The sequence below is a fragment of the Misgurnus anguillicaudatus genome, chromosome 20 (assembly GCF_027580225.2).
Source record: "Misgurnus anguillicaudatus chromosome 20, ASM2758022v2, whole genome shotgun sequence".
NCBI classification, from domain to species: Eukaryota; Metazoa; Chordata; class Actinopteri; order Cypriniformes; family Cobitidae; genus Misgurnus; species Misgurnus anguillicaudatus.
In genome coordinates this window covers 17,445,288-17,471,643 of record NC_073356.2, presented here as the reverse complement: position 1 = coordinate 17,471,643, position 26,356 = coordinate 17,445,288, and the positions used below count along the sequence as shown (strand labels likewise).

Here is a 26,356-nt window from a genome sequence, read left to right as displayed (position 1 = left end):
TCTGAATCTTTATCGTTATGTTTTGTATTGCCTTTTTGCCTTCTCAGCACAAATGTCCCAGGCTGAGATACTGATAAAGATAGCTGCCAAAAAACAAAGCCATCTGATAGGTTCGTTCTCAAGTCGATCTAATCGACAAAATAATCCTGGCGCCAGTCAGAATGATTAAAAATACATGCATTTTCATTGCTAATTCATCATGAAATCTTAACAAGAGCAGCTATCACATATGCAATTGGATCATCCCATTGGGAACATGCAGATTTTTACAAAAAATAAATGATGGTAAGATAGCAATACCATCAGAAAAGAAAGCATGGAGTATACTTTTATTACAGCTGGTCTTATTGTTAGCCAAATATGTGTAGGAAGAGAGTCAGTGTGAATACATAAGGAAAGGGACAATTCATATAAAGAAGAAAAGTATAGATGCTCTTTAACACTGAACCTGTAGTACAAAAGTCTATGTAATGTATGATTTCAATTGCAAAGGCAACCGGATTCAAATCGCCCGTTCAACCATTCTGTAGATAAGGATGGGCTATATCAAGATGGCAGCGCAGAACAAATTACAGTCAGAATCAATACTTGTCAAGCACTGATGTGAACGCTACAGTAAGTGTCGCTGTCTAAACCCATTTTTCTCCTGTCTAGTCCTGATCTTTGTCATTATTTAACAAAAACAACCAGAATTAACCATACATCAGTAGAAAATTTGGCTCTTTACAACAATAACTTGTAGATTGGGTTAATGTACAGTTTAACACACAGCCAGCAGAGGACAACACTGAATGAATGTCAATTTAAAAACGGTTAAAATATTTACAATAACCTTCTGTTATTACAGTAAGTGACATTCAGATTTAGAGCTTTTTACATTTTACGGTAACTCTACAATACAACGTACATGTATGCAATGAATTTATGCCATTGTTACATTCAATACTAATTTACTAATTTTTAGTGAACATCTTCAGTCTAGCCTCTATGAATTTGATTCTAATACTGTCCAGTGCAGAAAATATTACTGTTTAATATTATTAATAATGTATATTTTTATTATAAATGTATTTATTATGAGACACTATACATTTTAGAATGGTCTCAAGACACAATTGTCTTGCAAATTTAAAGTACCAGATGTAGTTTTGCAACAGCCAGGCCTGTTGCCTGGGTTACAATATGTTATTAATAGGTGTTTGCTTCATAGGCCCTTTTGAAGCCCTTTGATGTGGCCTTGTTCTGGCCCCTGGAGCTGTGCATGGGAAGGGCATCAGAGGCACAGACCTCTCTGATGTCCCCGTTGCCCTCCATCCTCACTTAGCACATGCATCCCTCTCTCTAACAACTGATCTAGAGCAAGAATCCAATGTGAGGACGTTTAGGTCCTTACAGAATAAGACCTAGAGCTTAACCTTAAAACATGTCCATTTTTGACCCAACCATGGGTTGAAACCATAGACTGTAAAAAAGATGGAGAACTCGACGAGGCTTCCTTCAGTTGTAATGAACTGAATGTAAAATGTACGACGATGGGTGCTGACACGTTACGCAAAAGCATCAGTTTGGAGCCAAGGCATGCGCAGAAGGAATCGTCCGTGGAGCCCCGAGTCTAAGCCGCGATATCAAACTTCCACCCAAACGCTCGCATGCCCAATTCAACCATGCCCCTTGAACATCTCATTTGACTGGCTTGCTAAAATAAGATAAGTTAAAGGGATAGTACACACAAAAATGAAAATAATGTCATTAATGACACACCCTCATGTCGTTCCAAACTCGTAAGACCTTCGTTCATCTTTGTAAACAGTTTAAGATGTTTTATATTTAGTCCGAGAGCTTGTTGACCCGTCATTAAAAATCTATGTACGGTATACTGTCCATGTCCAGACAGGTAATAAAAACATCATCAAAATAGTCCATGTGACATCAGTGGGTCAGTTATAATGTGTTGAAGCATCGAAAATTCATTTTGGTCCAAAAATAACAAAAATTATGACTTTATTCAGCATTGTCTTCTCTTCCGCGTCTGTTGTGAAGCGCATGCGCGAGACTGAAGTCACGTGACTGCAGTGACGCAGATGACGTACGACACCACAGCTGTTATTTTGTTTGTTTGTTTTTGTGTTCCCAGGCTTCATTTACAGTCTGAGGGAGACACACGCTGTAAGTTTGAAAAACAACTTTGCAAACATGTCTGAGGATAACACTTCATCCCCGTCACTGCAGTCACGTGACTTTAGTCTCGCACATGCGCTTCACAACAGACACGGAAGAGAAGACAATACTGAATAAAGTCATAATTTTTGTTATTTTTGGACCAAAATGTATTTTCGATGCTTTAACACATTCTTACTGACCCACTGATGTCACATGGACTACTTTGATGGTGTTTTTATTGCCTTTCTGGACATGGACAGTATACCGTACATAGATTTTCAATGAAGGGTCAACAGGCTCTTGGACTAAATATCAAACATCTTAAACTGTGTTCTTGAAATCAACGGTCTTATGAGTTTTATGAGTCATTAATGACATTATTTTCATTTTTGGGTGAACTATCCCTTTAAATACAAATAAAACTAACGCTTTTAAATTTAAATACACATAATAATACACTATATATTAAAAACAGTACGGCTATTTTTTAAATGATTTAAGCTAGTCTATCACAATGTGTTGGACAGCAAAATTAACAATCTTTAGTTCATGCGGTCTGTTTTAACTAATGTTAGGCGTGTTATCTAAGTTAATAACATTTATTAATGTTATTCACTTTTAAGATCCTTCACTTTTAAGGATGAATGAGGCACACCCGGTTGAAACAACCAGCATTTTGGACTAAAAAATACTGCATTACTTTATAACCCAACACTCTAAAAATGCTGGGTTATTTTCAACCTAGCATTGGGTCAAACTTTAAAACTCTAGTGTAACCATGCAAAGTCAAGAAAACTACTGCAAATCTTATTCTTACTAAATGGACTGAAACCTGTCTCACAAAATCAGATTTTAATCTGATTTAAACTACGTACGAATGATTTCATGGTTTTGGCAATCAGACAACAAACATATTTAAATGATTTTTGCTGCCTGTCAGAATGAAGCCAATAAGATCCCATTTTTCTTTGTTTATATTACATATTTACAGAGATGTGATCTTAATTACAGATATGAAAGATATAAACAAATGAACAGACACATGCATGCACACAAACACACGCACATACACAGTCTGTTGATTGGACCGTCCCATCACAGCAGTGTGTTATGGCATGCAGGTTAATGAATGTGCAGATGGTGGTCAGGAGGGGGGCTGTGCCTGCAGCCCGAAACACCTCCCTCCTCTACATCTCCATCTTTCTCTCATTCTTCATGTCTCTCTTTCCTTTAATGTCTCATTTATCTACTTTAGTCCCATCATGCACAGCTCCTCAGCTCACTCAGAGATCACCTGCTGTGTACCACCACTTTGCGTGCGAACGCGTGTGTGTGTGCATCTCGTAAGCAGAAAGCACACTTGATTTCACAGCTTTCCTAACAAGGGATTCGGCAGGGCAATCACAATAGAGTTATTACCGCCTCCTCACGCAGGGGAGAGCCGTAACTAAGGACAATGGCAGGGTTAAATATGTTCAACAGACACCATGTGGTGTGGATCACAAAAGCATGAAATCTCAAGCTAAACACGTCCTGAAGGACGATCGCTCGAACATCCGGTTCAGAATTGGAAAGTGATTCATTTCCCCTTCCATAAGGGTTCTTCAACGTCTTCATTTCTCCGCCGATGCTGATAGGACACAAAGCGATTCACAAACTAATGACTCCTATGAGCCAGTTCTTTTTATTAAAATCAGATCTGAGTTTAAATCAGTCAAATGAATCACTCGCTCAGTGAATCAGTCAGAGCTGAAGTCATTACGTTTGCAATGTACAAATCAAACTGTTATTGGAAAATATTTTTTCTTACGTTACAAACCAACGACTGGAAACTGTGCATGAAGTTAAGCATGGGGCTTAAATTAAAGGGACACTCCACATTTTTGGAAATAGACTCATTTTTCAGCTCCCCTAGAGTTAAACATTTGATTCTTACCGTTTTGTAATCCATTCAGCCAATCTCTGTGGTCTGGCGGTACCACTTTTAGCATAGTTTAGCATAATCCATTGAATCGGATTAGACCATTAGCATTGCGCTACAAATAACCAAAGAGTTTGGATATTTTTCCTATTTAAAACTTGACTCTTCTGTAAGAACATCGTGTACTAAGACTGACAGAAAATTAAAAGTTGCGATTTTCTAGGCTAATTTGTCTATGAACTATACTCTCATTCTGGCGTAATAATCAAGGACTTTGCTGCCGTAACATGGCTGCAGCAGGCGCAATGATATTACACAGTGCCCGAAAATAGTCTCCTTGGTTACTTTCAATAGCAGGGGACTATTGTCGGGCACTGCGTAATATCAGAAGCAAAGTCCTTGATTACTAACTAACTACAGAAGAGTCAAGTTTTAAATAAGAAAAATATCGAAACTCTCTGTTTATTTTTTTAGAGTCTAATTAGAATCAATGGATTGTGCTAAGCTATGCTAAAAGTGATACAGCCAGACCCGGAGATCGACTGAATGAATTCCAAAATGGTAAAAATCAAATGTTTAACTCTAGGGGAGCTGGAAAATAATCATATTTAAAAAAGGTGTTTAAAACCAGTATAAATGTATTTTTTTGCTCAACACAAATGAAGATATTCTGAAACAATTTTGTAACTGAGCAGATCTGGGGCACCATTGACTTCCGTAGTATGAAAAAATAATACTATGGAAGTCAGTGGTGCCCTATATTTGTTTGGTTACAAAAAACTTTCAAAATATCTTCATAAGGGTCATTCTACAAAGAAGGTGGAAATGCTTGTCCCTTGCTTTTGCAGACCCCTTAATCATTTAATTTGACCCAATAATCCCATAATGATATATATTTAATAAATATAGACTGTCCTTAACATGATGAGAGAGTTTCTTTATGTAATTTTCTTTTTTTTCCTTTTTTAAACTTTTTTTTAAATGTCTGGTCCTGAAAGTTGCCCTGTCCCTCTGATCATACATGGAAGTTGAACTGTGTACTTATTATGTAAAACCATGTTTTTTTTTGTAATTTACATTTACCTTTAACCTTGTATGAATTTACTACAACACTGAAATTGTAAAAATACACTATTAATATGAATAATATCAAATAAATATTTGTCCCCCGAATTTATGTCATTGGTGTTACCCTACCCAAAGCACTTTTATTTTGAAACAATGCATCAGCTCTTTGAAGTTTTTCATGGGGCAAGAGGTCAGTGGAAGAAGTGCAGTGGAGGAAGGCAAAAGGTTTGTGAGATGTCTTACCTTATTTGTCTAAAATATCATGATATATCTAAGAATGTTGAGATAAGAGTTTTTGGATGTCATTAGTGTTACTCTTTTTTTAGCTGGGAGTGTTAAGATCTTTACATAAAAATACATTATACTGAATAAGTATGTGATTGTTACATCTCTGATGAAATAGCACATGGCTAATGGCAGCCATTTTGTTAAAATGTTTGTTTTTTCTATAAATTGTCATTAGTGTTACTGTCTACTCTAATGAGTACTTCCTAAGCACTATTCCTTTAACTGACCAACATAAAAGTATACCAAAAAAAAACAAGATGGAAAAATGTTTAAGTTTATAAGTTTTATCATATTCATTATCTATTATTATATGAAGAGCTCTTTTCCAAAACGCGATAAACGCCATTTTAAAAAAAAATGAGTTTGTCATGTCATTTGGCTGTGTACTGAACCTATTCAATGCTCCATGAACGTTTCATGCCAAATCACTACATTTCCTTGTTAAAATGTAGGTACAAGACGCCGTTCTTTTCCAAAACGCGATAAGCGCCGAGTCTATTTTTAGCCTAAACGCGATTTATCCTCTCGACCAATCAGAACTCGATGAGCGTTCGACGCAATCCAATGGCGGCGCTCTGAACAGATGTTTGTTTATGTTCATTCATTACTCAAAATGAGGATTAATGTCATGTTAATACATCATCCGGAGAAGGTACCCGTTTGCAAGTCGATCTTCATCAAAGTGTTTGGTATGTACAACTTTCGTTTCAGAACTGGCTCGTTTAATACCGTTTTGTACGTTCGCGATAAAGTTTAATTCCTGTGAAGAAGCATGCTAACGTAACATGAAAAGTACTGAATAGTTCGATAGCCTGCTGATAGACAGACTGGCGTTTGATACATTGATCAATGTCGTGCAAAAGTACACAATGTGGCTAGTGACCAATGCAGGGACATCTGTAAAGTTGTGCTTTTTGGATTGGACATTATGAGCGCGTTGTTACATGGTATGTCATAGAGAACAGAACGAGGGGAGCTCGCTGTGTGTGCGTGTGAGGTTAATACAAACTGTGTGTAGACGAGAGAGAGAGAGAGAGAGAGAGAGAGAGAGAGAGAGAGAGAGAGAGAGAGAGAGAGAGAGAGAGAGAGAGAGAGAGAGAGAGAGAGAGAGAGAGAGATGTGAAATATATTAAGCAAAAGAGGTTCCTAACGCCCTGCTAAGGAGAAAACTGAAATGGTGGAGGGAGTAATAGCAAGTTAGTTATGTGTAATTCTGTTTATTTCATACTGGCTCCAATGTATATCACAATCTGAATAATTTACTTATTAATTTATAGTAGAGTCCCTGAGTATATGTTGGATGTTCTGTTATTTGTTTTTTTGTTTTTTTTTTAAGAAAAAACATCAATTTATGGAAAAAAATTATGGATTTATAGCGTTTTGAAAAAAAATAAAATTATCTTTGAATTTATAATCAACAATATTGTCGTTTGATTTAATAATCATTATTCAACATGTTCAGATTGAGCAAAAAAACAATTATAACAGAATAAATTGAATATTCACAAAATGTGTGGGTCTGGGTAAAAAATGTACTTTTTCTGAAAACTATTGAAATGGATTTATAGCGTTTTGGAAAAGAGCTCTTCATATTCTCATTTTGTCAGGTATTGAAGATACAACGTCATGGATTATTTATTAAAATGTATTATAAATTAAACATAGATTAAGCCCCCCATTTTGCGGATTCAGATTTGACAAGTTTTGGGTGTTTTGAAAGAAGTTCATTTAAGCAGATTTCCATCACCCGAATTCCACCTTTTCTGTAGAATGACCCATATGTGTTCAGCGAAACAAAGAAACAGGTTTCAAACAACTTGAGTGGAAGTAAATGATGACAGAATTTTTTTTTGAGTGAACTATCACTTTAAGTACTCTGCTTCCCATATATGGGCTTGCAAAGATAGCAGTCTTCTGACTGGCTCCATTCCAAAGATTTTGTTCTATTACTTTCTAGTGTTTCAATAAAAATGAAAAATAAAAGACAGCACCTTTGCATAAACAAAAGAAATCATTAAATCAAAACGAGTATTGTTTTAGTCTAGTTTTTTTGTTCACTATATAGTAAACACTTCCAAAGAAAACTGGAAAACGGAATCAGCAACTGCAGGGATTAAAAGACTATAATCTCTTTCCAGAGCGAGGGGCGAGTAGTGATTAGGAAGGTGTGCACACAGCAGAAGAAGCAGGGGAGAGCACAGATTCATGTAAGGACTCCTACGGCCCGCTGCACTAAGTGACTACTGTAAGGTTTAATAGTGCCATATGGTTTACATCTCCACTCTCACCATGTCTTTCCTCCCATGCTTGTGCATGTATTGATCCTAAAGGGCTTCTTCTTTATACTCTCTCTCTTATGGTCTCAAATGATCCCTATGTCTCTCTGTTTTCAGGGCGCAGAACAAATGAAGGCCTCCATAGAAGACTGATGGAGATAAGAGCGGAGACAACGGGCACCATCGCTGCTACCCTGACTACTGTACATAAAGTACGGCCATATTCACGGCTTTCCATAAGATGTTAGGAGCAATAACATACTGTAATTTACAATACATGTGTAGAAATAAAAAGAGTCCAATTTATTAGTAATATTAACAAGCAGCACAATCTGAGACATCATTAATGCTTAAAGTACAAACAGATTGGTATGAGTTATTACCTACAACATTTTATTCTTAGCGTTAAGGGTTTGTACAGCATGCCTTAGCAATGGCATTTCAGGGAATATCACATCGTTTCAAGGCTGCCAATTATAAAGTCCAGATTACGGTAACAAATCACAGCAATAAAACTCCAAGGTCCACATCCGCACCCCATTCTAAAGAAGTGAGGACTGTTTCCACATCCAAAGCAAATATAATTAGGAGCTCGGAGATGGAGAGGACAGGATCACAAATCACCCTGACTCTCCATCTCGCCCCATTAATCACCCAGCTATCACACACTCATATACTACCACTTTTATTTACAGTAGCGTGATAAACGGATGAATACACAATCATCCCATAGCCCCGTAGTGCCCGTGAACGGATGCTTCTTCGAATCGTCGTGACTCACACCGCATGACCACCTCTCTGGTTCGTGTCACCAGCTGTGTGCGTCATTATGCCCAGGTGGGTTGGCGCCCGGCCATCTCCCATGCCACCGCAGAGGGTTTAATTAGCCAAGTCTCCAGGCTGCGGAGTCCCAGATGCCTCGCGGGACGGCTGAGTTGTGAAACACGCAACGGTGTGACGTTACCCAGCCACAGCTGCCCTGATCCGTCTTGCTCGTCGGACCGTGGATCCAGATGAGATCTGCCTTAAGCGCCTTTTTCCGTTAAGGAGTCTGCGCTGCCACGCGCCTGGCATCTGCCAGCGTGCTGCTGATGCTGCAGAAAAGATCTGCGAGGAAGCAGAATGCAACCCACACGCCTGCACTTGCTTTGCCAGACGCTAATGAACAGCAGCGGGTGTGCGGCATGTGCGCTGGATCAGTAATCACCTCGTATGTGGCCAATCCGCCGTCCGTCCCACACGTTATCAGAGCCCTGCGTGTAATCATGTCCTTTGTTTTTTTTATTACAAACACACACTTACTTAACAGTGCTGCTGAAAGGCACAGCTGTGATTGCTACACAAGTACACATGCACAATCAAGGACACTGGCTGCGCTATACAACCTTGTGAGATCCCTATAGGGTGCTGCCTTATTAGGGTTCATAACCTCTGCCTGTGAGTTGCTAAACTGAATACAAACACTCAACATTACATATGTGCCTGATGAGAACAGTTTTGCATAGTGTGCCAAAAACACACAAGATATTGCAGCTGTGCGTTTCTCTTTCGATCTTTCTATTACTTGCCCTCATGTCCCGCAAACACACACATACACTAATGGATTTTCTTCTTTGTGAAAAGCTGTAGCACTGAGTGTAATGGATCTGTCTGGGGCCGTGATAGAAAGTGTCTGTTCAGCACCAAAAGAGAGAAAGAAAGAGAGAGGTGAAGAAAAGATGACTGTAACCACTGTCTTTGTGACTGGGTTGGATTTTGTCCTTTTCTAGTTAACCAGTATAGAGGCAAATACTACAATAAAACTGCACTTGGACGATTCTCGCGAAACTAGACTTATGAAACATTTTGATAAAAAAAGTAAATGCAAAGTAAAAGTATCAAAATAAGAAGCATACAGTTATAAACTTCTCTTCGCGTACTATTTTGCAGATGATTTAACCAATTTTGTTGTTTTTTCCACATTTAAGGGGGAAATTTTCATTACCGCAACCTGTCCATAACTGGATTTGGGTTTTTTGACATGGAAATATTTATAATTAAAAATCTAAAAAATAAAAAGCTTCAGTGCATGTTATACTATAAACATTTACAGTAATGAAACGTGGTATTTGGTGATCAGTGATAATGTAGAGCCAATAATGAGGAATATAAATGTGTCCAAGACCAACTTTTTCATCCTCCGCAGCAATTTTCAGTCATTATTTAAGCCCTCAAGTAACTAACATTTAAAAAAAAAAAATAGTTTGAAGAGACATATTTGACTGTGACACTCAAGATGGCTACCAGGTAAGCAGTTCTTATTTTTTCTCTCCAGATAAAAGTTGAAATTTTGTTTGTCATAGTACCTAGACAACTTTTTAGTTCTCATTACCGAAACATGACTTTGTAAATGCATATATTTAATGTTATATCATGTTACGGTAATAATAATTTTTAATAATGATAATCTAAAAAAATGTAAATAATTCTATAGGAAATATTTTTAAATCCTCTAAAAATAATGGTTATAGTAAGTTCAGACCTTAATCTTATATGTGCAAAAAATTGGCTTCAAGAGCTTTTAAAAAAATCTGATGCTGGACACTTTCTAAGTCTGGATTTCGTGAGAATCACCCACCTGTGTTGGCTTCTTAACTCTTTTCCCACCAGCATTTTTTTTTAAGTTGCCAGCCAGTGCCAGCATTTTTATGATTTTTTCAAAAGTTTAATGCCTTCCATAAAGTTTTATGTTCTTCTTTAAATATATAAACATACAATACATCAAACGAAAGAACAGAATCTCTGCTTTGAAAAAAAACTTTCATCCTATCTTCATTTGTTCTCTTTTTACCACCTCTCTTCAAAAATACCAAATGTTGAGCAAAAAGCTGGGATAATTGCATTTTTTTGTAAAGGACTTTTGACAGAGATCAGATTTAGAGTGATTATTAAAACACACACAGAGTTTGAACTGTTTGCCGTAAGGGGTTACTTACAGGTTTTATAAGTTGAGTAAGAGCACCACCTGGTGGATAATAGTGGAAGTATGGATTGCCGGAAAAACTCTGCATTGACAGGGAAGCGTTATCTCTTAATTGACGAGTTAACTCGTCAATGGTGGGGAAAGAGTTAAACATGAATTGAAAAAAAAATTGACCTAAGCTCTACTTTGATTCGAACAGGACAGGAAATGAAACATGAGGGACAAACCGGATTAGGAAATTGTACGAGACTTGAACTTGAACACCAAGGCTCAATGTAATAGCTGCTGTAATAATTGTTATAGTGCATATAAATGCACCTGTTTGTTAAGTAATGCCTTATAATAATGCCCACTAAAGTGACTTAATGCGTCGACATGAAACGTGAACTGAAACAGGAAGTGGGACAAATTGAGTGACCCTCCCCATGTAAAAATAGCCAATAGTTTACATCATAGCCTGGAGTGCAAAATGACATTATAAAAATCATTGAAATGTATTGGTGAATGTGAGAAAATTTAGTTTTAAAAGCACAATATGTAAGCTTTTTTCATCAAAACATAAAAAAATCACTAGCACAGTTTTATATATTTTGCTCACGTGTACTACATTATATCATGCTTGACTGGGGTTATATCCGGGTTATCTTATAATGCCTAATATAGTGGTGGTAGGAAAGTCCTACCTTTCACTTAGAGGAGCCAATCACCTCAATGATTGAGGCATCACCCGTTTGTTTGTTCATTTATTTATTAATACATTTCTTTTCCTTTATATTGCCTTTGCTGAAATATCAGTAGGACTTTTAAAAAGGTTTCGGCATTACTTATATACACACTAAAAGGCCATTGATCATTTCTTTCATCTACAACACCACCTTTTGACCACGAAATTGTGGTCATGCAATCACAAGGTTTGCCACTGTGGATGGAAGTCCAACGAACAATTCACAATACCTGCCAAAAATGACTGATAGATCCAGCACACAATAACAGTGTGCACACGATCCATGTAGCCTACTCTTTAATATTTTTCCACCTGCTTCTTACACATGATCAATGGACGAGTGAGGGTGGGTGGCTTTACAGCCCTAAACCACCCAGTTTGTTTTGTTGTGTCATTGATTTCTGCACAAACCACAGCCATTTAAAATAGAGAGCCTTCAAGGCCCCATTCAGATGACTGAATAAACACACACTTCCACGTGTCCAAAACATATCATATACAAAAGAGGAAAAGGAGACAAAACACTGAAACAGATGGTCATTGGTCCAAATATTTTAATTTGCTTTTATCAACTAATTATCTTTCTTGTTTTTCGTTTTCTATTACACAAAAAGATGAAAAACTAGAGGAAGTATAATATTTAAAGAATTAACTGACACTAAAATGGGATTTTGCATAAAAATGTGCATTACAACATCAATGAAAACTAAATAAAAACGCAAAAAGAACATTAGAATTTAGGTGTAATTAAGTCATATTTTATAATCTTATTTATTTAATATCCTAAATAAAACTGGTGGGGGGCTTTTAACGACCAATCACATTTGTCTGTTTATATGTAATCAAGGAGCAATAGCACAATAATACACAACAATGCCGAAAACAGTAACAGCAAATAATGGCACAGCGTTTCTGTGAAACACTGTAAAGACAAAATTTTTTTGGTAGTATTGGGTTAGATTAATAATTTATTATAAACTTGTCATACATTATATTGTCATTTTTGTGTGTGTGTGCATTTGCAATAAAGATTACTTTATGGAGTGCAAGAAGATTGAGTTCAGCTTAACACAAGTGACTATGGATACAACAGGCAGATATTTAAGCAATATCGCTCGAGTAGGAGTGTGATATAGCTCTATATCATCACGGCTGTGATTAGGCCAGAGGCACGAGGCCGCAGGCCGAGTGCCGGAGGCAATCACAGCCGTGATGATATAGAGCTATATCACACGACTCCGAGAGCGATATTGCTTTTATACAACAGTTCGACGGCACACGTTTGAAAAACGAAAACTAGAAAACAACAACGGAGTTATTTTAAAAGCCTCTTTGTTTGAGAACTACTTCTTCCACCACGGATTTGAGGGCGGCCAGAATGACAGGTAAAACTTTCGGCTGCTTTGAAGCTCATAACAACTCAATGGATGGAAAAGCCGTTTCTTTATATTACCGTTTCTTGGTCACAAAGTGTAGTTTTAAGATTAGTTCAGTCGAGAATGTATCTGTATTATATTTAAATCTGCAGTCGATTATTAAAGATAGCGCCTGTTTGAACGTTTGCTTAGTGAGATTCGGTACGAATGAGAACCAAAGCATGAGCGGACGTCAGTGTTCACTCGCCCCGCTGACCACCGCCCTCTCTGGGCTACATCTCTGAAAGGGATTCCCCGGCTCTCATGTTGGCCTTGTTTGTTTATGATCATCAAAATTAGATCAAATCAGCAGTATTTGGTGTCATGATCAAACTTGTACTTGTTTTTTTATTCATATTTAGTGTCTTTTGTGTTGTTATTGTTTTGGCGCGAGGTAAAAGTTAATAAAACTATACTTGTGTAACGTTACTATTGCTTTCTCATTTATTCTTAACGCGATACGAGCACTCGATTATTATTATTAAACTTTGTTCTTGTCAGTACTATACAAAACGGTTTTTTATAAGTGTCAGAGAGATGTTTTTGCATGCTGCTTATAAATATACCAGTGGCGATATCTCATAACATGTTTTAATAGTCACGTCACGATACAGTAAATGATCAATGTCCACATTTAAAAGCTGCGGGGCTTACCTGCAGTTCCACGGTGTTTTCGCGTTCTGATAAAAGATATAGCTCCAGAAAAAAACGAGTGTTTATATTCCTCTTTCCAAATGTTAATCGTCCACACGATGTGACAAGACATTTCTCCCATTAACTTTAACGTAACATACAAGAGCGCTGATCTTTGAAGGAATAATAACTTCCGATTGGGGATTCACAGACTGATTTATGAGCTAGTAAACTAATGAGACGCACGGAGAGTAATTCAAACAGCGCGTCTGTGTTTTTCCATTCAGAGATGAGCCTGCTTAGGACCTCCATTCACTAGGTGGCGGAATAATACGAAAGGTGAAGCGGTTACAGTGCCGTTATCAGTACAATATCGTATAGCTCTTAGCCAATCAGATTCGAGAACCAGAAAGAACTGTTGTATAAAAGATTATAATACACAAGGTGCATTATATAGACATGGTCAGTGACCATAACAGTGCATTATGCGGTAAGACTTGGCAAAATGTTCATTATAGTCTTACAGTCAGGGTGGACACTGGTAGACCTGCGTAAGCAGACCAATTACTTCCTGTATTAAAGGTCCCTGTTAAAATGAGCGTTTGCACATGAAAAGACCTGGTGACTCATGGCTGTCTGCCTGTCCTCAGTCTGGCAGAGAAAGAAAGAAAGATTAAAACCTCTCTGCCCACAGACTGCATCCCCCAGTATCTCTGTGACACAAGTTTGGGCAGTAACTTGTACAGGTGCTGGTCATATAATTAGAATATCATCAAAAAGTTGATTCACCTCACTAGTTCCATTCAAAAAGTGAAACTCGTATATTATATTCATTCATTACACACAGACTGATATATTTCAAATGTTTATTTCTTTGAATTTTTAAGATTATAACTGACAACTAAGAACAATCTCAAAATCAGTATCTCATTAAATTATAATATTGTGAAAAGGTTCAATATTGAAGACACCTGGTGTCACACTCTAATCAATTAACTCAAAACACCTGCAAAGCCATTTAAATGGTCTCTCATGCTGCGTCCGAAATCGCCTACTAATATACTATATAGTATGCAAAAAGCACTACTTTGCCTACTATATAGTATGGAAGTAGGCGGTTTCGGACGCACCGTCAGTCTAGTTCTGTAGGCTACACAATCATGGGGAAGACCGCTGACTTGACAGTTGTTCAAAAGTTGACCATTGACACCTTGCACAAGGAGGGCGAGACACAAAAGGTCATTGCAAAAGAAGCTGGCTGTTCACAGAGCTCTGCGTCCATGCAAATTAATAGAGAGGCGAAGGGAAGGAAAAGATGTGGTACAAAAAAAGTGTACAAGCAATAGGGATAACAGACGCCTGAAGAGGATTGTGAAACAAAACCCATTCAAAAATGTGGGGGAGATTCACAAAGAGTGGACTGCGGCCAGAGTCAGTGCTTCAAGAACCACTACACACAGACGTATGCAAGACATGGGTTTCAGCTGTCGCATTCCTTGGGTCAAGTCACTCTTGAACAACAGACAGCGTCAAAAGCATCTCACTTGTCCAAAGTTATGTTCTTGATGAAAGTAAATTTTGCATTTCCTTTGGAAATCAGGGCCCCTGAGTCTCGAAGAAGAGAGGAGAGGCACACAATCCATGTTGCTTGAGGTCCAGTGTAAAGTTTCCACAGTCAGTAATGGTTTGGGGTGCCATGTCATCTGCTGGTGTTGGTCCACTATGTTTTCTGAGGACCAAGGTCAATGCAGCTGTATACCAGGAAGTTTTAAAGCACTTCATGCTTCCTGCTGCTGACCAACTTTATAGAGATGCAGATTTCATTTTTCAACAGGACTTGGCATCTGCACACAGTGCCAACAGTACCTGTTTAAGGACCATGGTATCCCTGTTTTTAATTGGCCAGCAAACTCGCCTGACCTTAACCCTATAGAAAATCTATGAGGTATTGTGAAGAGGAAGATGTGATATGCCAGACCCAACAATGCAGAAGAGCTGAAGGCCACCATCAGAGCAACCTGGGCTCTCATAACACCTGAGCAAGGCCACAGACTTATCGACTTCATGCCATGGCGCATAATTCAGGCAAAAGGAGCTCCAGCTAAGTATTGAGTGCCATACATGCTTATACTTTTCAAGTTCAGTTGGCCAATATTTCTAAAAATGCTTTCTTTGTATTGGTCTTAAGTAATATTCAAATTTTCCGAGATACTGAATTTGGGATTTTTCTTGGTTGTCAGTTATCACCAAAATTTAAAGAAATAAACATTTGAAATCTATCAGTGTGTAATGAATGAATATAATATACAAGTTTTACTTTTTGAATGGAATTAGTGAAATAAATCAACTTTTTAATGATATTGTAATTATATATTAATATAAGATAGTAAACTATCAGATATAGTCTGAGGTTATGTAATGTAATGCTTCTTTTGAAAAATTTAAATAAAGTTAAAATGCTGTACTGCCCAAAAAGAATCAAGCTGACTCAAAACTATGTGTGTGGCGTTCATAAAGTGTTTCATGGAGTATTCATGGTTTAGTTTCGGTTTCTCAGCTGTGCCGACATTTGGATATATTTACTCAGTAAGCTGCACAGCTGACTTTAGGGTTTGTGCACAAAACCAATGTGTCCACATTTTCAAGCAAATTCATGAAGTAATCTAAAATATTTATTTTTATAGATATTATTATTATGAAATAACTAAGCAAACTAAGTCTACAGAACTACCTCTGAGTAAAAACAATCTGCAATCTGAAATTTTAGCCAGTTATAGTCTATAAAAAAAGATGAACACTAGGCTTAGCAAAGATCATTTAGGTAAGTCACATCACTACATAGGCGGCCATGTTTGCAACACCTCCAGGCATTTATTTCAGTCATGCAAGACTAAAATCCTATCTACTTAAACACTGTAGTCTGCAACTTATTATTAGTAAATGATGTTCATTCTCTTGACCCATTCTCTATGTCATCACAGCTTTGGATTAGCCAAAAACAATTAGGACTGTTTAGTCAATTACTGTACTGTATAAGCTAACTGTGACCAGTCAACATTTCTAGACAACTAGTAAATATTAAAGTCTTATTGTAAAGCATGCACAAGCACCTCAGATTCTACATGTCTGTTCATCATGTATTTTGTGATACGTGTGTGTGCATATGCAGGTGCATGTCATTAAGGTGTCTGTCCAAAAGCTTTCCCTGTATTTTTGTCTCTGGGATCAGCAGTGACAGCACTGGTTTATGGGTGTCAAAAACCTTGACTGTTGCCATGGTAATGCCACACTGCAATACTGTGTGCAGGCAGACTGCGCTTGCTGCGGCATCGACACTAGAGGAAAAGCGAGAACGGTGAGTGTTGGAGGAGAAACCTGCTGAATGCTAATCAGACCCTTCACAGTTTGTCCTTTATCAGACCAGAGAAATACTCTGGATTTACATTATTCTCTCTCGCTCTCTCTCTCACACACTCTTTCTATTATATCAATATACACAAGAACAAACATTTTGTTTTGAAGGCTACATAAGGATAAGCAGATCTACTTTGATGCAATGCTGCATTTTGTTGGAGGGTAACTGACAAATGCCCTTGAACATTTGTTTTCCAAAATCGAAATTTGGAAAAGTCTAAGACCACATTCAAAATGTGGGATTCAATTTAAACCTGCAAATAAATTGAATAAGTAGATGGCAAACTGCTATAAATGACATGTCTGCTACTGCTGTAAATGAAAAACATGTTAAATAATCTGTTTTATACCTAAATAATACTTTGTACAAATCTTGCAGCAAATATGGCCTAGTTTTTAAGGTCCATTACTTTGCACAAATTTCTGCAAGTTCTTAATCTGGATCAGCGGAGGCACAAATGGAGCAGTTTGTTTTGCTCACAACAAGTTTGAAACTCTATACTCATAACTTTGCAGCAAATGTTTACTCCACTCGAATCTATTCATGTTCTTCTGTTTCAAGACCCTGACAGACTGTCAACTGAAACTGTCTTACCGACAACAAGGCCGTAACCACATATTGAACAATGGGGGCAACTCAACAATCAGGGCTATATGTATAAACCATTTGATACGATACGGTGCCACATGTGGAACTGTTTTCCGTGCCCCAGTGAGTACGGTCCCATAAGTGGGATTTTAGAATGTACAGTGACGTCACCACGGCACAGAGAGTCATATAAATATGTGTTTTTAGCCACATGATGTTTTTACTTTATGTTTAATCAAAGTACACAAAAGTTAATAAAGTAATATCAACATATCATAAAAGCACAATCATCCGATGCGCGGTACCATAGTAAAACGAGTAAAATCATTCAAAGCAATTGCAAGTGAAAATTGTTCAAAATTGTTCAAAAACAACTAATATACAACTTTAAATGTAAAAATATGCAGATTTAGCTGTTTTCTGTATGTATTTGTATATATGCGGCTTTATTACAAAAAAATGTTTTTCAAAAACAAATTAAGATTACAGAATATATACGACATAAACTGCTTGTAATTTAATGTTTGTAATATTTCTTTATTCGTTTGTTTGTAATAACGTTTTAAATATAAAATTTTTTCCTAAATTATGCCTCTAGTGCATAAGAAGTGATGTAATAAAATATAACACATGCATGCATATCTAGCATAAAACGAATAAAAATGAATAAATGTAATTGTTTAATATGTTTATTACAGTTAATGTGTCAAATGAGAAAGAAACTGCTGCTGACTGTTCAGCAGGAAACCCCACATTCAGGTGATGAGCTTAATGTGTCACCATGAAAACATAAACACTGGCTGTTTCTCAATTCCAAAAACGCAAAGAACGGACTTGTGGAGATCGTTTTTGCCAGGCAACCTTGGAAGAATGAACTCAGAAGGTCGCGAAAACACAGAACGCACTTGTGAGAACTGAGACACGTGGGATCTTCCTATTGGTCACCTGACCTCTCCAGATTCAACATCGCAACATTCATAAAGTGACAAACATTATTATATACATTCTTTTTTTATTAATATGTCATTTTGTAATGGACAATATGTAAATATTTCAGATATTGTCAAGAAATAATAATATATTCTAAAATAAGAAACGCAATTAAGATTAGTTGTTCTATGCCAATAAAACATACATTTAAATATCAATTTTGCTTTTTTTATGTATTTATTACTTAAAATGTTTACAAACAAACGTTTACTCTAACCAGCATTTCGATTTTTATACATTATGAGCATATTTGTGTTATTGTTGTGATGACGGCATTAACTCTTTCACCGCCAGCGTTTTTTTAAAAAGTTGCCAGCCAGCGCCAGCGTTTTTCATGATTTTCACAAAAGTTTAATGTCTTCCAGAAAATGTTCTTCTTCAAATATATAAACATACAATATACCAAATATACCAAAGAACAGACCCTCTGCTTTCAAACAAAAAAAAACATTTCATCCTACCTTCAGTAGTTCTTTTGTAATCAGCTTTTGAATATGGGTAGGTTTCTGCAAAAACACCACATTTTGAGCAAAAAGCAAAGATAATTCCATTTTTGTGACAGACTTTTCATAGAGATCCCATTCAGAGCGATCTTTAAAACAGACACGGACATGCAGCAGCTTGCCATAGGGCAATACTTCCAGTTTTAAAAAGTTGCGGAAGCGTTTTCTCTTGATTGACGAGATATCTCGTCAATGGTGGGGAAAGAGTTAAAAACTTGTAGCACGTACTTTTTGCCGTTGTTTTGCTGCAATGACTTCTGGGGTGTAAAGTGATTTCATCGTGCAAGTCTGCACTCAATGCATCCTCGATATCAAGAACACATCCTGGTATTTTCATGCGTTCCCTGTACTTGCTTTCTTGAGAATTGGAATTGAACTTCGACGGTTAATGATGACGTAGAGCGAGAACACAAGGACACAAGATAGCTGAAGAGGGCATATTGAGAAACAGCCATTATTACAGTCAATAAAAAACTTCAATTAAAAAAACTTACTTCAGGGGTTACAGTCATGACCGACAATACTTATAGTAATATCAAATAAACACTGCAATGTGGTGGTCAGTAATAGCTTATTTAGGACACACACGCTTCAAAACAACAGCGCCCCCCTACAAATACATTCATAGATTCACGGCTTAGACAGATTCACATGTAAACAATACTGTAAGTTCAATGCACTTCTAGATAAAGACATTTGGTGTCCAATCAACAACAGCTGTGGCCAATCGTGTAAGCTTCATTGGTTGCCATTGATTCGCGGCAATTTGCATAAAGTCGACTTGCAACTTCTTGATTAATCTTAAATCGCCAACACTCATTGAAATAACTTCCAGACTTTTTGTTGCCACAGACTGTTTGAACGCCCCTAAAGTGGCTTCCATGACACCCAAATAAAAGCCCAAATAGAGACATTGCCTCTTAGTTCTCACTTTGTGAGGAATAAGGTCTGCAGTAAACTACATACAGTACAGGATGAGAAAGGAGGCGGACAGAGATGCTCAGCAAAGCACCCTAGAATGATGGGAAAGTTAATGGGCCTCTTCCTAGCACCAATCAATCTGCACTAATCTCCCTGCCTAGAGTTCTCCTGGGAGGTGGCAGCCATGATTCCATCAGCGTGAGAGCAACGTCCACTCATTCACATCAGCTCTTACTGCTGCCTCAGACCTTTTCCCACCGAACCGAACCCTAGGCTTGCGCTACGCTGGTCAACGTCACGTGGCCGTTGATTACACACATCGGGTGCTGACGTGAAGATGAGCTTTTTCTTTCGGTGAGCCTTAGGGGCTGGACACAACAAAACTTTTAAAGGCGGCTGAAAACACCTTGAGGACGCCGAATGCCAGCTGTTTTTCAGCCGAGTGTTTTGGTAGCTGTGATGCTTCAGCTGTGAGCCGGTTGGTTGCTGTGGTAATGTCCCGCCACGCATCGCTTTCATTATGCATAGGCTTATGGTATTTGTCAAAATAGTTTTTCCAACTTGTCATCCTGACATCCTTTTTTACAGTTAAAATTAAATAAAATGAAAAATACACTGCTGTGGACGTTGTTTACTTCATTAATGTGTTTTACTCAGAGCATGTGAGCGGAGCGGAGCGGTGCGACGCTCCGCTAAATATTCCGCTCTACTGTTCAAGCGCTCCACTCAGTCGCTCACCGCCCAAGCAAGCGCTGCGTTAACTTTCCGCTCACGCTCGCAAATAAACCAATTCCCGCTCAGATCCCGCTCCGACATAAAAAAAATATTTAGTAAGCCTAGTTGTTTTCTGTACTGACGTTCTTGGATAATTGCATTTAATTAAAATATTAGCTGATAAATAGCAGTTATGTACAGTTGTGTGTTGGCTATTAGACCTAGTTTAACTGATACGGATATAATTCAAATTAACAATTTGTTTCCACGACATCCACATGTTTTACTAATTCACAATTTTAAGTTATAATAAATGTAATAAGTAATTACGAAATATTATAACAATTCGTTCCCCTTACGAGAAAAAGATTAACAAACTATAATATTATATAAATATATTATTTGAAAAAACTAGAATAAATTGAAGAACAATTTCTTGACAAGAAGGCTTTAAGTGCGAATTTACAGTGCATCGGTAAAAACAGAACACAGTGTCTTAAAGAAATTAAAATTAGACAGTATTTATGAACCTGTAAATGTACAAAACGAATGCAATACAGAATATTTATTTATGGCATTTTCAATAGTATATTAGTAGATAAATTAACATGTATCTATGAAAACGAATAAATCATTATTTTGGCTAAATTAATCTGGATAGATCATTTTAGTCAGACTAAACATTTCATCATTTCAGTACAAGAACAAACTTAATGCTATCTATAACAACTTACATTTTATCCCAAATGTTACATGGTCGAAAATATGTAGAAATATAGCCTATACGAGAACAAATTACAGAACAAAAATGTTTAGCTCACGCGGACCGAACGAAAAGCCGTTAATTAAGCGGACTCTCTGTAAAATAGAGGACGTGCTGAATCAGTCGAGTTGGCAGATTATCATCAATGTTTATAATGTTCCACGCAGATACTGTTGATGAAAAAATGTAATACCTAAATGTCCAGGTAAGTCAAGTGTTCAGTCAGTTAATACTAAAGGCACCGGCGTTTTTGGCTACAGCTTCCTGGAGTGGCCGCTGTACATACACAAAGAACTATAAATGTTTTTATTTTAAGTGGTTTTAATGCTGGTAAGTAATCAGTTATATTATGTACAAATATATTTGTATTTGTGTTGATCAGTTGGATTAAAGTTATTTTAATCTTTAAAACTGCATCTAGATGCAGACGACGCTACAGTTATTCTGTCATCTTAGTTTCATTTCTTTCATTTATATATAAGGCTGGCGACTTCATTAAAACAATATTTGAACTCCATAACTTATTGCTAGCCATTTTTACAGATTCTCGAACTAGCAAAGGGCATTCTGAGATGAGCGAGCGGTGCTGAGCGTATTGAGCGAGCGGAGCGGAATTTTCGGAAATGCGCTCTGCGCTCTGATGGAAATATTACCGCACCGCTCAACGCTCCGCTCCCGTTCCGCACAGCTCACATGCTCTGGTTTTACTGTGTTAATGGAATAAGGATGCGTGTAGGATTCCGCTGTTTATGATTCGGCCGAACCCAAAAAATCTGGATTCGGTGCATCCCTAGCGAAAACACAGTGAATACACGTCTAAATGGGTAACAGCTGTTGCGCGCTACACTGTACTAACAGATTAACAAGAATTCGGAGCTATCGTTTTACAGACTGCCAAGAAACACCACAAGTAAACACAAGTAAATTGATCGTTCATGCAAACGTCCACAGACCACAGGTGGGTTGATAAGTTGCTAGAAGGTTTTACTTTCTACTTAAACGTATTTTTTCAAGTATTTGTATTTTATCCGTGTTTTTCTTTGAAAAACATACATTCCAAAGCATATTATCATAATTTTTACTCTATTACATTTAATAAATACAAGTTTTTGTTTTACATTTAATATTTAAGTACATTAACGTACTTTTACTCAAGTAAAAGTATACAATTTTAATATAATTAGGTATTAAATAAATTTTAATATGCAATATAAAAGAATATGCAGTATGATTCTACGTCCCGGTGTGTAAATGTAGTGAAGAATGTAGTGAAGTAAAACACCCTAATAAAGCACAGATGGTTGGAAAATGTAACTAATGTAACTAAGTATTGTCCACCTCTGCAATCAAGTCCAACTAAATTCAATTTAAGCTGATAATAGTCAGTTTTACTGGCATTTTCGCAGCAGCCGCTATGAAAACCATGCCATTTTGTTGAATCATTTGCCACTCAGCAGGGCGAGTCACGTGGAAAAGTGACGTCAATGCATACCCTCTATATTTAAATTGCTGTTGAAACCCTTTTCAGGTATGTTCGTGAAAATAAAGAATATGTATAATGTTTATTTTTGATGAGTATTGCTTTTTCAAATGCATGTTATAAACGACTCAAACTAAGAGTTATTTCAGATCGATAAGGACTAAACTTACTGATTAAAAGCCTTAGTACATGAAATAGCTGTGCATATTATCGGCTGCGCGATTCACAATAGTTATCGGCCAGGTATTATTAGTGTATATCAGCATGTTGTGGGCGTACATCACGACTGTAATGTCACAGTTGGTGTTATGTTGAGATTGGCCTGCTTTTTAGTGGTCTTTTTTACGGACAAGTTTTACAGAAGAAGAAAACAACAATAGTGCTTGAGGCTCACAATATGTCATTACCATGCACAGAACTCTTATTATTCATCTATGCCTACGTACAGTTTTACATTCTATGGTACCTTTAACTATATTTATCTTCCGATTGTTTTATCATAAATAGCCTAAATCTATTAAATTACGATGGCTTTCAAAATAGCAAGCACAAAAGAACATCACAGTAGCTTCAAAGAGCATCCACTACTGTACATAACTACATCTGAAAAATATTTCGTCTTGCGCTCAGCTAAATATGCCAGATCACTTGCGACTGTTCCTGGCACATAATAAACGCTAGCAGAGATCCTATTTTGAAGCCCCGCTCAATGCCTTGTCGTACACTCCTCCCTCTGCATGTCAGCAGGGCACATGCTCATCCAAATGTTTTTTCCTAACAATTGTGCCAATGCCCCACAATCCAGCTGGCCTACGTCCCCACCACCATGGATGTGGGGTCGAGGCAGGGCATCTCACTTCCTGAACCCAAAATAACATAGATGGAAATGAAACATTGCCTGGAACACATTCACACGCCATGCGAATATGATTGACTGTAGATTGATTAACCATTAGGACTAGAAAATGGACTTCTGCCTAATCGCTACACGTAACATTAACAGTAAGCAAGAAAACTCGCCTCCAAGCTGTACTCTTCCACAGTTCGCTTCAGGGGATCCACGATCTGCCAGCATATGAGGATGCACAAATCAATCAGTAACATCCCACCCACGATGATAAAGAGCTTCTGGTCCTTGATAATCTGGAAAAGAAAGGCGAGAAAAGAGGTGATTAGGGGGTGAGAAAGAAAGAGAGATAGCCAGCAATCATCAATGGGCCGCTCACTCGATTTAAAAGCGTGATCTTCTCTTGCATTCTAAACCTTTGTGGATGAAAGAGCCGTTGCTGTCTGATCTTTTTTCTTTACGTCTATTTAACAGCGTTTGACCTGAGCAGAGTCCGTATCAAAGGAAAGGTCACGTCGAGAAGGCGCGCGTGTATTCTAGAGAAATCAGATGATAGAAATAGACAGGTGCTTTCTTAGCACTGGGCGCGTGATTCAGAGCAGGCCACTAACACGTTTTGATTCGCTGACATTTGATGACTTGCAAAACAGCACAAAGAAACAGACCAGAACTTCTGTATCTCTAGAAATATTGCATTGCGTGGCGAGTTGAGACATTTCAAAGACCAAAAGATGTTTGTGGTTTTCTCTTTGACCATTGAGTGTCATGGATAATCTTCGATCAAATCGAGGTTGATGGTTCTATTAAATGGCAGGACATTTGAAATAACATAGGATCATGACACCCTCACAATGCATTAACCGAATCACTGGAAGTAATGCCATACCGGATGACCGCTGCGCTTCAGTTTATTGGAAGAAATTTCTTTTTATAGCAGCAATGGAAAATGATGATAGATCAAAAACTAACAGCAATCCCATAATCCCAACCTCCACATTTTACCACCTGATGCCAAATGTACTTTCATTCTTAAGGGACTCAGGGGTAAATTCACAGATGTGGCTTTTGCACGCACTACTGCATTACTACCGTATTTTCCGGACTATAAGTCGCACTTTTTTATAGTTTGGCTGGTCCTGCGACTTATAGTCAGGTGCGACTTATATGTCAAAATTAATTCATACTGACTAACATGAACCAAAAGAAAACATTACCGTCTACAAAAATGTTAACTGAAACATTAACTTAAAGACAATGGAGAAAGACTTAACAAACAAAATGCCCACAAAAAGAATAATAAATTTCTAAATAAATGCGACTTATAGTCCAGTGCGACTTATAGTACGGTATATATATATAAAAATAATACGGTATATATATATATATATATATATATATATATATATATATATATATATATATATATATATATATATATATATATATATATATATATATATATATATATATATATATATATATAAACATTTATTCACTAATCACTAACAATCTAAGTTTTTGTTTATAGGTGCAGTGTGTAAATTTTAGAGGTATCTAGTGGTGAGGTTGCGAATTGCAACCAATGGCTTAGTTCACTGCTAACCCCAGTCTTTTGAAACGCATAGAGAAGCTATGGTAACCACCACTGGACAAACATGTCATCTTCGGAGCCAACTAAGTAAAAAAAGTTTGTCAGTTAAGGGCTTCTGTAGAAACATAGTGGCACAAATGGTGACTTCCATGTAAGGGGACCCTCGGTGTATGTAGATAAAAACGTCTCATTCTCAGGTAATAAAAACATAACGGTTCATTATGAAAGGTCTTTATACACCCCTGATAATATAGTTTTGTATAATATTTTGCATTTCTGTCCAGAGATCCTTCTAAAAAATTACACACTGCACCTTTAAATAGGGCCATTATAGATTTGTGAATTGTAGATTCTAGAAAATTTTCACATTAGAAAGAATGAATATGTTTTGTCAGATTTAACACTGTAAACACTTTTATGCATTTTTATTTTAAAATATGTAAAAATTGTTTTAAAATAAAAAATTATCCTTGTCTATGCAGGGGTTTAACAAAAAATTTCCATCCACACTAAACACTACCGTAAGCGCACTAAACACGACTATTCATGCATACTGAGCATGCACTAATAATAGGCAGACACCGGGCCCTATCATACACCTGGCTTTTACATGGGATGGGAGACGAGACTCTCATTGGTCATTACGAGAACCCTTTTAGACCGTGCGCCAGGGGCATAGATCATTTTCCCCCTTGTTAAACTAGCAAAAGTGGATTCAGACACAACCTAGGCGCACTTGCGCCGTGAGCTTTAGATCATTAAAATAGGGCCCACAGTGTTGTAACTACACTACGGCTTTAACCTCTCCAGCCGTTTGTTTTGAATTTCATAACTGAGCCCCTGCCGTCACATTAAAGCCATCTGTCACGTTATATGTTCTCATTAGTGGCAAAAACATTCATTGTAGTACTGACAGTATGCGCTTGTTTGGTTGTTTGTGTCATGAATAAACATATAATGTGCTTAAAAACATTTGTACAGCTAAAACTCTGCAGAGCTTGCAGCTCCATCTCCATTATTGCTTATGTGGTCATTGTTGTCTTTCGGTAGAGTAATGGTTACATGTTAGAGTTATGACGAATCAGGGCAGGATGCGC

General features: G+C 37.3%; 1 protein-coding gene across 1 annotated transcript in view; it reads right to left on the bottom strand.

The window, feature by feature from the left end:
- The window catches only part of gabbr2 (gamma-aminobutyric acid (GABA) B receptor, 2), a 244,887-nt gene that overhangs the window by 30,621 nt on the left and 187,910 nt on the right, over positions 1-26,356 (bottom strand). Inside the window, exon 13 of the mRNA XM_055219234.2 lies at positions 23,842-23,964. Coding sequence (XP_055075209.1) covers positions 23,842-23,964 — 123 coding nt within the window. The remainder of the gene's footprint in view (positions 1-23,841; positions 23,965-26,356) is intronic.